Here is a 16049-nt window from a genome sequence, read left to right as displayed (position 1 = left end):
GGTTCACATACTGCTGAACATTGTCTTTACCATTAAAATAATATCTTGTGTTCAAAGTTGAATCTTCTGAGAAGTAAAAGCAAGTAGATGCATCTTTTAAAATTTTTTTCCCCCAAATAACTGAAAAATAGAGCTTGGGAAATGCTTACATTAATATGGAGATAAAATTTTCTCCATGATCATTTCTTTCCTTATTATTATATTCTCATCAGATTTTTTTATGCATGAGAAAGCAAAATTTGAAAATTAAAATATAAAATAGAATCTCATGAAAGAAATAACCCAGAACCTTGTATTTTTGCTTCAAGGCAAAAAGCTATTTCCCAGTCTCCTCTTCCTTCTATTTATGCATGTCAATGTAATATACAAATTCATTATGGTAGGAAGAATCATTTTTAGTGGGTTCTAGTCTAGGCAGTTATTGATAGTGCACCTTATGGTACTCACTGTGGACATGTTAACAGGTATTATAACTTTTTCAGTGCTACCTTAGCTCCAGCCTTGCTTTCACTTCTTCTGAGTTCCCAGCTGGTCACAGCTGCTTCTGCTGATGCTCCCCAGGTACAGACTCAGATCCCTTATCTTTTCCTGATGAAGATGAATAATGCATCATGACTCCCATTCCAGGTTGGTATTATATTACCCTTGACCCCAAATTCATGACCCTAGGTGACTGAGGGACTCCCACACTGCTTGCTGCTAATTAGTTCTGAGGTATACTAGCAAGATTGGTTACTAGGAGGACTTGTGTACATTTGTGTTGCAGTTCACTTCTTCTACATTTTTCCCATAGAAAATTTTCTAGATTGCACCCAGTCTGCAATCTAGAACTGCAGTCCGGATGCCCTTTCCTTTTCCAAACGAGATTATACCTCTAGCTTACTAGTCAAGATTCTGCTGCTGCTGCTAAGTCACTTCAGTCGTGTCCGACTCTGTGTGACCCCAGAGACGTCAGCCCACGAGGCTCCCCTGTCCCTGGGATTCTCCAGGCAAGAACACTGGAGTGGGTTGCCATTTCCTTCTCCAATGCAGGACAGTGAAAAGTGAGAGTGAATTCATTCAGTCGTGTCCGACTCTTAGGGACCCCATGGACTGCAACCCACCAGGCTCCTTCATCCATGGGATTTTCCAGGCAAGAGTACTGGAGTGGGTTGCCATTGCCTAGCTGTAGTTATCTAGTTACTACTCTGGATATTCTTGCTGTAGACAAGACCTTGGAGATTGTGTCCACCTGGCTTGTTAGATTGGTCAGTTTCCACCAGTCTAATTCTTGTTCAACTCACCAGATGCAATTCACTGGGAAAGCCATTTTGAAATTAAAGATGGAGACAGGTACAGCCCCAGCAACACTGGGCATGACCTGACTTCTAACACCTCTGGGGTTGTCTCTTGTCTCAAGTCGGTGTTCATTTCAAGCTAACAACTGCTCCATCCCCAGCTGATAATACTGTAGATATCAGTAAAAAGTGTCCAAGGTCCAAATTTCAAGTGGGGATAATCTATAATAGGAGTTGCCTCATGGTAGTGACAGATGCTTTTGGTGTCAACATTTATTAGCTGTTAAACATTCTGTAGATCACTTTGTCCCTGATAGAAATAGACAGATCTGGGTTTTATATTTATCCCAGTTTCCTGCAGAAGGTCAAGGCTTTGAAAGCAGGAGTGGCCTTCTCTGGGGCTAATTCAAGACCCATTAGTCTTCCTTTGGGAACTTCCTGGGAATCACAACTCTAGATTCTTTGGTGCACCCATAATATGGGATAGTTTTCATATAATCACCAGTCCTTTTAATGTTTCCAGTTTTTTCTTTCATTCCTGTTTTAATGGTTCCTTGGGGGAAAAAAAAAAAAAAAAACTTTGGGTGCACAAATTTGTGAGTGGGAAGAAGGAATCTGGGAGAAAAGTGAAAGTGAAATTAAGAAGCTTGTTTATAGAACCAGATGGCTCTTAACTTAGGAAAGTGGGCTACATTGCCAGCAAGTGAGTAGATAAGTTCCGTCTTCTACCCTATCTCTTCTTTGGTTCCTGCCAATCACGCTTGGCCACACTCTTGTCCTGATCCTTAACACATACTAAGGCTGTGTGTGGCCTCCCTTGCAGGCAGAAGACTTGTGGCTGGAAGAATGGCCTCTGCTAGGAGTTTTTCTGAGGAGCAATTCCAGGAGGCTTGTGCAGAACTTCAGAGTCCCTGGCTATTAGGCTGGAATTGGCAGGTGGAATCCAAGGGCCTTACCATCTACCGGAAGCTACACAGGGTAGGAGTTGGCCTGCTGCAGGCTGCCAGGGTGGCAGCACACAGGGGACACTGGGAAGCTGCAGCCTGTCTGGACCCCAGACATCTTCTGGAGCCAGGAGGGGCAAGCACTTGGGTGGTGCCTCCAGCTGACTTTGTCACTTTTGGGTTGTAGTGGGTGGAGAGGACAATTGAATTTATTCTCATATCTGAGGCCTGCCTGGCAGGGCAAGTGGTATGTAAGAGAGGTTAATGGTAGACTTAACATGTGGGTGTGCCTGATTCTCAGCCCCATGCACTTGCCTGCAAAACATATGGAACCCCTCTCTTTGGCTGATGCCCGTGGTATTTGTGTGGCATGGAGTATCTTAGGTTTGAATACAAGTAGAGAAGAGAGTGGACTTTTCAGAAAATGGGTGTGCAGGGCAATCTGCGTGAAGAAATCCAATGACTTTCTAACTAGCTTTTTGGCCTTCCACCACTCTATCCCTTCCATCCTACATAGTAGAGCTCAGTCAAGCACCTGAGAGAGAGGCTATGATCTATCGATCCCCTTCCTGTGGCACTGTTGCTTATAGAATTATTCATACTAATAGTGACTATAATAGCTAATGCTTTCTTAGGCTCCAGGCATTGTTCAAATGCTTTGCAGACATTGACTTATTCAATCCTCAAATCAATCCTAATATAAGGTACTAGGATTGTCACCTTTATAGTTATATGGAAATGAGTATGTGAAACAGTTAAATTGATTTCTCATGATTGATTTGGCTGTCTAACTCCAGACTTGTGCCATAAAAGTTCTCTTTCACTGATTCTGAAAGAGGGCAATTGCTGTCAGGTGGGCTATGCATGTGGAACTAGGTACTATATCTCCCATGACTAATCCACCTCCCTCTGCCCTCTAGTCAACACTGACCATTCCTCCCACCTCTCCCAAAAGCCTTTTTGCTCCTTTTTCTTTGTGTGTGTGTGTGTGTGTGTGTGTGTGTGTGTCTTTCATCCCCTGAACTGAGACAGAGTGGCTGGCTTTGTATTGTGTATTGTTTCCACTGTATATTGATATGTAGCAAGGCCCACCTCTCTCTTGGGGGGAGGATAGGTATTCAGAATGGTTCCTATCCCTATCAACTATAATATGTCTTATTTCTACCTGTTCTGGGCATGAGAGCAGTCATGGTACATTGTCATAAGCTACAAGTCTTTCCAGAGAACTTCCAGATGTCAGAGGCCATATGGTCCTATAGGTGTGCCCCTGAGCTTCAGCAGCTAGGTTGGAGGGCCACTCTCCCATGCCACCTTGATTTCCCTTTGTGTTAAATAGCAAGAGGCCCTGTTGTATCAGGTGCAAGCCTTTTCCTACATTAGTCCACATCCAGTATTATACGCTGCCTGACCCATTTTGCTAGAGCCTCATTTTCTTTCCAAGTTGATTTCTATCCTTTACTTTCCTTCCGGAAGAGAATTCCCTCTAATCTACAGTTAGTAAATCTTGTCTTCCAAATACCACTCCAAACCAAAAGTGAATTCAGCTTGTCCCATACTCTCTCTAGGCCTGCACTTATCTCCTCTAAAGGCCTTTGCCCTTTTCTGTCTTGTAGGTCTGTGTGGTTTCACCTACCATGCATGTTGTTAACATTATGTCATTTTTCCACAGCCATGCACTTCCCTGCTTGCAGCCATTTTACCTATGCATATAGGTATGTCTTTTGGTCTCCAGGTCCTTGATTGGAGGTCAAACAGAAGAGCCTGGCCTCTCTGGCAATCTTTACCTTGATTAACATACCAGACTATTATCTGTAAAATTCCAAATCAGGTTTTTGCAATCTTTGCCTTCTTTATAAATTCCTCAGAGTAGCATACACAGAGTAGACTTGTTTAAGGTTTACTAATATTGGGGGACAAACAGAGGGTCGCAATGATCCACCCAACTTTTTAAAAAAATTATTTTTTTTTAATTGATGGATAATTGCTTTGTGTACAAAGTAGCATACACAGAGGAGAATTGTTTAAGGTTTACTAATATTGGGGGACAAGCAGAGGGTCGCAATGATCCACCCAACTTTTTAAAAAAATATTTTTTTTATTGATAGATAATTGCTTTGCAGAATTTTGTTGTTTTCTGTCAAACCTCAACCTGAATCAGCCATAGGTATACATATATATTCACTCCCTTATGAAACTCTCTCCCATCTCCCTCACCATCCCACCCCTCTGGGTTGATATAGAGCCCCTGTTTGTTTCCTGAGCCTTATAGCAAATTCCCATTGGCTATCTACTTTGTATATGGCAATGTAAGTTTCCATGTTACTCTTTGCATACATCTTACCCTCTCCTCCCCTCTCCCCAGGTCCATACGTCTATTCTCTATGTATGTTTCTCCACTGTTGCCCTGTAAATAAATTATTGGGTACTGTTATTCTAGATTCCGTATATATGCATTAGAATATGGTATTTATCTTTCTCTTTCTGACTCACTTCACTCTGTATAAGAGGTTCTAGGCTCACCCATCTCATTAGAACTGATTCAAATGTGTTCCTTTTTATGGCTGAGTAGTATTCCATTGTGTGTATGTACCACATCTTCTTTGTCCATTCATCTGTCGATGGACATCTAGATTGCTACCATGTTCTAGCTACTGTAAATAGCACTGCAATGAACAATGGGATACATGTGTCTCTTTCAATTTTGGTTTCCTCGGGGTATATGCCTAGGAGTCAGATTGCTGGGTCATATGGTACTTTCATTCCTAGTTTCTTAAGGAATCTCCATACTGTCTGCCATAGTGGCTGTATCACTTTGCATTCCCACAGTGCAAGAGTGTTCCCTTTTCTCCACAACCTCTCCAGTATTTGTTGTTTGTACTTTTTGATGATGGCCATTCTGACTTTTCATGTGTTTGTTATCCATCTGTATGTCTTCTTTGGAGAAATGTCTGTTTAGGTCTTTTTCTCACTTTTTGATTGGGTTGTTTGTTTTTCTGGTATTCAGTTGTATGAGCTGCTTGTATATTTTGGAAATTAATCCTTTGTCAGTTGTTTCATTTGCTATTATTTACTTTCATCCTGGGGGTTGTCTTTTCACCTTGCTTATGATTTCCTTTGCTGTGCAAAAGCTTTTAAGCTTAATCAGGTTCCACTTGTTTTCTTTTGTTCTTATTTCCATTATTCTAGGAGGTGTGTCATAGAGGACCTTGCTTTGATTGAGTGTCCTGCCTATATTTTCCTCTAAGAGTTTTATAGTTTCTGGCCTTACATTTAGATCTTTAATCCATTTTGAGTTTATGTATGGTGTTAGGAAGTGCTCTAATTTCATTCTTTTACATGTAGCTGTCCAGTTTTCCCAGCACCATTTATTGAAGAGGTTATCTTTGCCCCATTGTATATTCTTGCCTCCTTTGTCAAAAATAAGGTACCCATAGGCACATGGGTTTATTTCTGGGCTTTCTATTTTGTTCCATTGGTCTATATTTCTGTTTTTGTGTCAGTACCATACTGTCTTGATGACCATAGCTTTGTAGAATAATCTGAAGTCAGGAAGGTTGATTCCTCCAGTTCCATTCTTCTTTCTCCAGACTGCCTTGGCTATTCGGGGTATTTTGTGTTTCCATATGAATTGTGAAATTTTTTGTTCTAGTTCTGTGAAAAATGCTATTGGTAATTTGATAGGGATCTTATTGAAAACACAGCAACCTAAATCCTATGGGATGCAGCAAAAGCAGTCCTAAGAAGGAAGTTTATAGCAATATAATCCTACTTCAAGAAATAAGAAAAACATCGAATAGACAACCTAAATTTACACCTAAAACAACTGGAAGAAAAACAAACAAACAAAAAAACCCAAAATAAGTAAAAGGAAAGAAATCATAAGGATCCAAGCAGAAAAAAAAAAAATGAAAAAGAAATGAGAGAAACAATAGTAAAGATTAATAAAAGTAAAAGCTGGTTCTTTGAGAAGATAAACAAAATTGACAAAACTTTAGCCAGACTCATCAAGAAAAAGAGAGACGAATCAAATCAACAAAATTAGAAATGAAAAGGAGAGATGACAAGAGACAATGCAAAAATACAAAGGATTATAAGAGACTATTATGAACAACTACATGGCAATAAAATAGATAATCTGAAAGAAATGGACAGATTCTTAGAAAAGTTCACTCTTCCAAGACTGAGCCAGGAAGAAATAGAAATTATGAACACCCCAATTACAAGCACTGAAATTGAAGTGGTGATCAAAAATCTCCCCAAAAACAAAAGCCCAGGATGGCTTCACAGGAGAATTCTATCAAACATTTAGAGAAGAGCTAGTGCCTATTCTTCTAAAACTCTTTCAAAAAATTGCGGAGGAAGGAACACTTCCAAACTCATTCTACAAGATCGCCATCACCCTGATACCAAAACCAAAGGCAACACAGAAAAAGATAACTACAGGCCAATATCACTGATGAACATAGATGCAAAAATCCTCTACAAAATTTTAGCAAACAGAATTCAGCAACACATCAAAAAGTTCATATACCATGATTAAATTTGGTTTATTCCAGCAAGGCAAAGATTCTTCAATATATGCAAATCAATGTGATACACCATATTAATAAGTTGAAAGATTAAAAACCATATGATCATCTCAATAGATGCAGAAAAAGTCTTTGACAAAATTCAGCACTCATTTATGATTAAAACTTCAAAAACTGGGCATGAAAGGAACCTACCTCAACATAGTAAAGGCCATATATGTTAAGCCTACAGCAAACATTATTCTCAATGATGAAAAACGGAAAGCATTCCCCCTAAGATCAGGAACAAGACAAGCGTGTTCACTTTTGCCACTATTATTCAGCATATTTCTGGAAGTCCTAGCTAAAACAAGCAGAGAAGAAAAAGAAATAAAAGGAATCTAGCCTGGAAAAGAAGAAATAAAGCTCTCAGTGTTTGCAGATGACATGATACTGCATGTAGAAAACCCTAAAGATAGTATCAGAAAATTGCTAGAGCTAATCAGTGAATTTAGCAAAATTTCAAGATACCAAATAAATACACAGAAATCACTTGCATTTCTATATACTAACAATGAAAAATCAGAAAGAGAAATAAAGGAATCAATTCCATTTACCATTGCAACAAAAAGAATTAAATATCTAGGAATAAGCTTACCTAAGGAGACAAAAGAAATATACACAGAAAATGATAAGACACTGATGAAATAAATCAAAGATGACATAAAAAGATGGAGAGATATTCCACGTTCCTGGGTAGGAAGAATCAATATTGTGAAAACGACTATACCACCTGACTTTTGAAAGTCTATATTAAGACGTCTACTTCAGACCATCAATAGCCATATCAATCATCTTATTTCTTAATAATCATCAAAAGATTTCCACCCTGCTGTAATGAGTCCCTTGATTTTACTGTCTCTCCCCATTTTTGTTAATGTAAGACCTATAAGAGGAAGCTGGGACAGGTAATCAAATAAGCATTGTTGGATTGCTGGAGTTTGCTGCAGTAGGTTACCCTTGTCGTCAAAGTTCTTGCCAAATGTTTGCTGAGTAAGGCGGATGTTCAGTGGATGAATGTCCTGATCATGATAAAGGCAGTTCATCACGGCTTACATACAAATCATATCAGCTGCTTCATCAGGGGTTTATTATTTGGAATTTGTAGATTGAGAAGAGTCAGAGAGTCCCCTTTCTCAGACTTTTCAGTGACCTTTATCCAGTAGAAACAAGCTGGGTATTATTCCCTAGGGAATAATCTGCCAAGAGTTTGGATCATGTATAGCTATGTACAATTGGCTAAGAAGCCACAATGAGATGTGATCATGATCTAAATGATGCTGTAAGAAAGCTACTTTTACATGGATTAAATAGACTAAAATAAGTGTAGAGGCATTTGAAAGAGTTTGCAATGTAACAAAAAATATATATATTTTAAAGTAAAACAGATTGTGGTTTTAGTAGATACAAATACTACTGAATCTTATTCTTGGACAAATTGCTACTTTGATAGACAATATTTTGATATTTTTATTTTCTCTTTCTATTGAATCAGAGAATTTTAGGCTTAGAAAATCTTAGAAACCATTCTGTCGATCACCATCACATTTTCTTTTTACTTTTCTTTTACTTTCTTTTCTTTTTTCAGCTTCCCTGTCCTCACCTTTCCTTTTTCTCCTCTCCATGTTGTAATGGCAATAATTTATCTTTACATGGTGTTTTAATATACAAAATGCTATTGCATATGTTTTCATGTATCCCTCTTAAGAATTCTAGAAGATAGACAGATATAGGCTTCTTTTCCTACTTTACAGACGGTATTAGACCCAGGGTTGTTAAGTGAGCCATATAAGACCTCATAACTAGTAACCAGATATGAACCAGTCTACTTTGGTAAACTCAGTGCCAAAATATAAAGTTTGCTTCAATTCGGAAGTATCTTCTTTTCCCCAAACGAAGCAAAACTAATGTAAAGCTGGTATATGTTATTCCGAGTGGTATTGTGGGAAGAATATGGGTTAGAGTCAGATAGTCATTTCTGCTACACCATGCTTTCATGCTCTCATTAATTTACTCAGGATGTGGTGGTGTTTTAGCTGTTAAGTTGTGTCCGACTCTTGAGACCCCATGGACTGTAGCCTTCCAGGATTCTCTGTGCATGGGATTTTCCAGGCAAGAATACTGGAGTGGGTTGCCATTTACTCAGGAGATATTCATCAAATGCTTCCTATGTAGTCTGCCCTGGCAGGCACTGCCTCAGAGCAGGAAGTCAGAGCTGCTGCTTCAATGAATGAACAATAAACCATATTTGATGATGAGAATAAACTCATAGTAATGACAGACTCAATTTCTAGATAGGTTGATAAGAAGTCTTGGGTCCCCAAGGAGGAGAGAAGGGTATGGAGCTCTCGAAGAGGAAACAGGGGTCTGGAATTCTCAAGGAGGACAAAAGGGCAAACTTTTCTTCTTCTTCTTCTTCTTCTTCTTCTTCTTCTTCTTCTTCTTCTTCTTCTTCTTCTTCTTCTTCTTCTTCTTCTTCTTCTTCTTCTGCATTCCTTAGTCTTAGTCACATAAAATATTGTTGTGATGATACACAACAAAACAACTCAGCTTAACTCTGTACTAAGGGTTATATAACAACAAAGTATCCTGTTTGAGGACAATTTCTCTTTCTTGAAAACCTTATGACTAATCCTGTTAAAATTTATATATGGGAGTGAGTCTGGTGGTTCAGTTCAGTTCAGTTCAGTCATTCAGTCGTGTCTGACTCTTTGTGACCCTATGGACTGCAGCACAACAGGCCTCCCTGTCTGTCATCAACTCCCGGAGTTTACACAAACTCATGTCCATTGAGTTGGTGATGCAATCCAACCATCTCATCCTTTGTCATCCCCTTCTCCTCCTGCCTTCAATCTTTCCCAGCATCAGGGTCTTTTCAAATGAGTCAGTTTGTCGCATCAGGTGGCCAAAGTATTGTAGTTTCAACTTCAACATCAGTTTGCTTAAGGATGGACTGGTTGGATCTCTTGCAGTCCAAGAGATTCTCAAGAGTCTTCTTCAACACCACAGTTCAAAAGTATCAGTTCTTTGGCATTCAACTCTAACATCCATACATGAATACTGGAAAAACCATAGCCTTGACTAGACGGACCTTTGTTGGCAAAGTAATGTCTCTGCTTTTCAATATGCTGTCTAGATTGGTCATAACTTTCCTTTCAAGGAGTAAGCATCTTTCAATTTGATGGCTGCAGTCACCATCTGCAATGATTTTGGAACAGAAAAAAATAAAAGACTGCAACAGTTCCACTATTTCCCCATATACATGACATGAAGTGATGGAACTGGATGCCATGATATTAGTTTTCTGAATGTTGAGTTGTTTTTTTTTTAATTTTTTTAAAATTTTATTTTATTTTATTTTTAAACTTTACATAATTGTATTAGTATAGCCGGATGTTGAGTTTTAAGCCAACTTTTTCATTCTCCTCTTTCACTTTCATCAAGAGGCTTTTTAGTTCTTCGTTTTCTGCCATAAGAGTGATGTCATCTGCATATCTGAGGTTATTGATATTTCTCCCAGCAATCTTGATACCAGCTTGTGCTTCATCCAACCCAGCGTTTCTCATGATGTACTCTGCATGAAAGTTAAATAAGCAGGGTGACAATATACAGCCTTGACATACTCCTTTTCCTATTTGGAACCAGTATGTTTTTCCATGTCCAGTTCTAATTGTTGCTTCATGACCTGCATACAGATTTCTCAAGAGGCAGGTCAGGTGGTCTGGTATTCCCATCTCTTTCAGAATTTTCCAGTTTGTTGTGATCCACATAGTCAAAGGCTTTGCCAAAGTCAATAAAGCAGAAATAGATGTTTTCCTAGAAATCTCTTGCTTTTTCAATGATCCAACAGATTTTGGCAATTTGATCTCTGGTTCCTCTGCCTTTTCTAAATCCAGCTTGAACATCTGGAAGTTCATGGTTCATGTATTGCTGAAGCCTGGCTTGGAGAATTTTGAGCATTACTTTACTAGTGTGTGAGATTTAGTGCAATTGTGCGGTAGTTTGAGCATTCTCTGGGCTTGCCTTTCTTTGGGATTGGAATGAAAACTGATTTTTTCCAGTCCTGTGGCCACTGCTGAGTTTTCCAAATTTGCTGGCATGTTGAGTGCAGCACTTTCACAGCATAATCTTTTAGGATTTGAAATAGCTCAACTGGAATTCCATCACCTCCACTAGCTTTGTTTGTAGTAATGCTTCCTAAGGCCCACTTGGTGTCACATTTCAGGATATCTGGCTCTAGGTGAGTGATCACACCATCGTGATTGTTTGGGTCATGTAAATCTTTTTTGAATAGTTCTTTTGTGTATTCTTGCCACCTCTTCTTAATATCTTCTGCTTCTGTTAGGCCCATACCATTTCTGTCTTTATTGAGACCATCTTTGCATGAAATTTTCCCTTGGTATCTCTAATTTTCTTGGAGAGATCTTTAGTCTTTTCCATTCCATTGTTTTCCTCTATGTATTTGTACTGATCACTGAGGAAGGCTTTCTTATCTCTCCTTGCTATTCTTTGGAACTCTACATTCAAATGGGTATATCTTTCCATTTCTCCTTTGCTTTTCACTTTTATTCTTTTCACAGCTCTTTGTAAGGCCTCCTCAGACAGCCATTTTGTTTTTTTGCATTTGTTTTTCTTGGGGGTGGTCTCAATCCCTATCTCCTGTACAGTGTTATGGAACTCCTTCCATAGTTCATCAGGCATTCTGTCTATCAGATCTAGTCTCTTGGATCTATTTCTCACTTCTGCTGTATAATCGTAAGGGATTTGATTTAGGTCATACCTGAATGGTCTAGTGGTTTTCCCTACTTTATTCAATTTCAGTCTGAATTTGGCAATAAGGAGTTCATGATCTGAGCCACAGTCAGCTCCTGGTCTTGTTTTTATTGACTGTATAGAGCTTCTCCATCTTTGGCTGCAAAGAATATAATTAATCTGATTTCGGTGTTGACCATCTGGTGATGTCCATGTGTAGAGTTGTCTCTTGTGTTGTTGGAAGAGGGTGTTTGCTATGACCAGTGCATTCTCTTGGCAAAACTCTATTGGCCTTTGCCATGCTTCATTCTGTACTCCAAGGCCAAATTTGCCTGTTACTCCAGGTGTTTCTTGACTTCCTACTTTTGCACTCCAGTCCCCTGTAATGAAAAGGGCATCTTTTTTGGTTATTAGTTCTAGAAACTCCTGTAGGTCTTCATGGAACCTTCAGCTTCAGCTTCTTCAGCATTACTGGTTGGGGCATAAACTTGGATTACCGTGATATTGAATGGTTTGCCTTGGAAACAAACAGAGATCATTCTGTCGTTTTTGAGATTGCATCCAAGTACTGCATTTTGGACTCTTTTCTTGACTATGATGGCCACTCCATGTCTTCTAAGGGATTCTTGCCCACAGTAGTAGATATAATGGTCATCTGAGGTACATTCACCCAATACAGTCCTTTTTAGTTCACTGATTCCTAAAATGTTAATGCTCACTCTTGCCATCTCCTGTTTGACCACTTTCAATTTGCCTTGTTTCATTGATCTAACATTCCAGGTTCCTATGTAATATTGCTCTTTATAGAATTGGACCTTGATTCCATCACCAGTCACATCCGTAATTGGGTTTTGTTTTTGCTTTGGCTCCATCCTTTCATTCTTTCTGGAGTTATTTCTCCACTGATCTCCATTAGCATATTGGGCACCTACCGAGCTGGGGAGTTCATCTTTCAGTTTCCTATCTTTTTGCCTTTTCATACTTTCATGGAGTGAATCTGCTAAGATCTTTCTATTTTTAGTTCTAATCCTATCATCTTAAAATGTAAATTGTGGGAGTGGGTCTAGAGAGATATTTGCAAACTTGAGAAATTCTTTTAATTTATTGTAATAACCAATTTAAAACGTTTATAGCTCCCTTGCTAAGACTAGTGAGGGGGCACTCTTTGCCCTCTTCTGATGTCTATGTCAGAAACTTCTTCTGTTACTTTTCACTGTAATAAATCTTCTGCCTCACAAGATTCCAGAGTGGCCAAGCCTGGTTTCTCATTCCAAAGCTAAATCTTCTTTGGAGATCACAAATCCTACATCATTCACTGTAAGCTATCAGTATATAATGAAATGGCAGTTGAAAAATGCTACAAAGAAAGAAAAGTGGGATGAAGAGATACAGAGATATTATGGTGGGGGGTGGGGGTATCCAGGAGTGATGTGATGTGCTCTAGATAAAGGGAATCTGGAAAGCTCCTTTTCCAGAGGTAACAACTGAGTGGGAATAGAAGTAAAATGAGAGATTGTGTCATGCAAATATGTGGAGGAGAAATGGACTAGAGACAGTTTCTCAAAGCTCAAGCACATTAGAATTGTCTAGGGAGATCTAAGGACATCACCAACTTTACTTAGAATCCAGATTTAATTGAGATGCAGCTGAGTTTAGGGGGGATGGTCCATTTGAAAAGCTTCCCTTTCACATAGAGGTTGATTATTCTGTCCTCCCTGCTTTTTGTACATTGAAATGCGAGTGCACCAGAATTACCCGCAGGCCCTGTTAAAATTCACAGTAGAGCTAAACTCCCAATTTTAATTCAGTAAGTATGGATAAGGAGTTCACATTTTGCTTTTTTTCTCCTCTCCTTCTCCTCCTTCATGTTTTCCATTTTGCATTCTATTTTTAGCCAGTTGTCAACTTATATTAAAAATAGAATGGAAAAACTCAGATCATCAGTTTCTCATAGAAAAATTCAGGTTTAAGCTAAAGGATGTGGGGTAAAACCACTAGGCCAGCTGGGCATAACTTAAATCAAGTCCCCTATGAATATGCAGTGGAGGTAACAAATAGATTCAAGGGATTAGAACTTATAAACTGTGTGCTTGAAGAACTATGGGCAGAAGTCCATAATATTATACAGGAGGCAATGAACAAAACCATCCCAAAGAAAAAGTAAGAAGGCAAAATGATTATCTGAGGAAGCCTTACAAATAACTAAAAAAAAAAAAAAGAAGAATAAGAATAAGAGATGTGCAAAGCAAGGGAGAAAGGGAAAGGCATATTAAACTAAACACAGAAGGTATGTTAAACTAAACACATGCCAACAGCATGGAGAGAAAAGAAGTTCTTCTTCAATGAACAGTGTATGAAACTGGAAGAAAATGGGAGAAGGGGAAAGATTAGAGATCTGTTCAGGAAAATTGGAGATATCAGGGGAATGTTTTGTCCAAAGATGGGCACGATAAAGGACAAAAACAGTAGAGACCTAGTAGATGCTGAAGAGATCAAGAAGAGATGGAAAGAATACATGGAAGAACTGTATAATAAAGATCCAGATGAAGTACATCCTAATCCTGATGACTACCAAGGTGTGGTCAGCTACCCAGAGCCAGACATTCTGGAGAGTGTAGTAAAGTGGGCCTTAGAAAGCACCTCTATTAATAAAGTTAGTGGATATGACAGAATTCTAGTAGAACTATTCAAAACCCTAAAGGATGATTCTATCAAGTTGTTGCATTCAATGTGTCAGCAAATCTGGAAGACCTAGCAGTGGCCACAGGATTAGAAAAGGTCAACCCTTATCCCAGTTCCCAAGAAGGGTAGTACTAAAGAATGCACTAACAATCAGACAATTGCTCTCATTTCCCATGCTGTGTGGATCACAACAAACTGGAAAGTTCTTAAAGAGATGGGAATGCCAGACCACCTTACTTGCCTCCTGTGAAACCTGTATGCAGGTCAAGAAGCAAAAGTTAGAACCAGACACGAAACAATGGACTGGTTCCAAATTGGGAAAGGAGAATGTCAAGGCTGTATATTGTCATCCTGTTTATTTAATTTCAATGCAAAATGTTGGGTTGTATGAAGCACAAGCTGGAATCAAGATTGCCAGAAGTATCAGTAGCCTCAGATATGCAGATGACTCCACCCTTATGGCAGAAAGTGAAGAGGAACTAAAGAGCCTCTTGATGAAGGTGAAAGAGGAGAGTGAAAAAGCTGGCTTAAAACTCAACATTCTAAAAATGAAGATCATGGTATCCAGTCCCATTACTTCATGGTAAATAGATGGGGAAGCAATGGAAACAGTGATAGATTTTATTTTCTTGGGCTCCAAAATCACTGCACATGGTGACTGCAGCCATGAAATTAAAAGACGCTTGCTCCTTGGAAAGCAAACCTAGACAGAATATTAAAAAGCAGAGACGTTACTTTGCCAACAAAGGTCCATACAGTTAAAGCTATGGTTTTTCCAGTAGTCATGTACAGATGTGAGAGTTGGACCATAAATAAGGCTGAGTGCCAAAGAATTGATGTTTTTGAACCGTGATGTTGGAGAAGACTCTTGAGAGTCCTTTGGACTGCAAGGAGATCAAACCAGTCAATTGTAAAGGAAATATGCCCTGACTATTTATTGGGAAGACTGATACTGACTCTGAAGCTCCAATACTTTGGCCACCTGATGCAAAGAGCCGACTCATTAGAAAATACCCTGATACTGGGGAAAATTGAAGGCAGGAGGAGAAGGGGAAGGCAGAGGATGAGATGATTGGTTGGCATCACCAACTCAATGGACATGAGTTTGAGTGTGCTCCAGGAGATGGTGAAGGACAGGGAAACCTGCTGTGCTATAGTTCATAGGGTCACAAATAGCTGGACATGACCGAGCAACTGAATAACAACAACTTATGCTGAAACTCCTGGTCCAGGGACCAGATTTGAGGACAACTGATGTATGAGGAGCATCTTGCATGGTGCTCAAGAGGGTTCTGAGTTTGGAGGCAGGAGTTGATAAACAGTGGGAACTGAAAGATAAGAGCTAAAGCAAAAGAGTATCTTAAGACAAAGGCAACATCCACTTTAAGACTCACTCTCTCTGATATTTAAAATAATCATCAATTAGTGCAAGAGGTTCCCCGAACAATGTTGAGAAGTTCTCCTGGCAGAATAGGACCATGCGTCACTTACAAAAGTTTTCCCAGGGATCTGCAGCCAGTTCTCCCTGGAGCTTTAGGCTGGTTCCCATGCCAGTAAAAATGGTGACATGACAGCGGATCATGTGAAATCAGCATGCAGATCATGTGCAGCATGCACATCATTGATTTAGGCCAGGGAAATGTTGGTATAAAAAGATCTGGGGAATTTCCTGGCAATCCAGGGGATAGGACTCTGTGCTTTCACTGCTGAGGTTTCAGGTTTGATCTCTGATAACAGAACTAACATCCCACAAGACCTTCAGTGCAGCAGAACACAAAGATCTGGCTGATGGTTTGACTTCTTATGTTTTTTAGATGTCTTTTACT

General features: G+C 39.3%; 1 protein-coding gene across 1 annotated transcript in view; it reads left to right on the top strand.

The window, feature by feature from the left end:
- Positions 1-2123: 2123 nt before the first annotated feature.
- The window catches only part of LOC147352763 (phosphatidylcholine transfer protein-like), a 44748-nt gene continuing 30822 nt past the window's right edge, over positions 2124-16049 (top strand). The window contains exon 1 of the mRNA XM_086355674.1: positions 2124-2255. Within this exon, the coding sequence (XP_086211800.1) occupies positions 2124-2255 (132 nt within the window). The remainder of the gene's footprint in view (positions 2256-16049) is intronic.

This window comes from Bos grunniens, chromosome 19, assembly GCF_055505025.1.
Source record: "Bos grunniens cultivar Pamir isolate PY7600 chromosome 19, Bosgru_T2T1.0, whole genome shotgun sequence".
Taxonomy (NCBI): domain Eukaryota; kingdom Metazoa; phylum Chordata; class Mammalia; order Artiodactyla; family Bovidae; genus Bos; species Bos grunniens.
The sequence above is the reverse complement of the archived record's forward strand: the minus strand, read 5'-3'. Positions and strand labels throughout refer to the sequence as shown.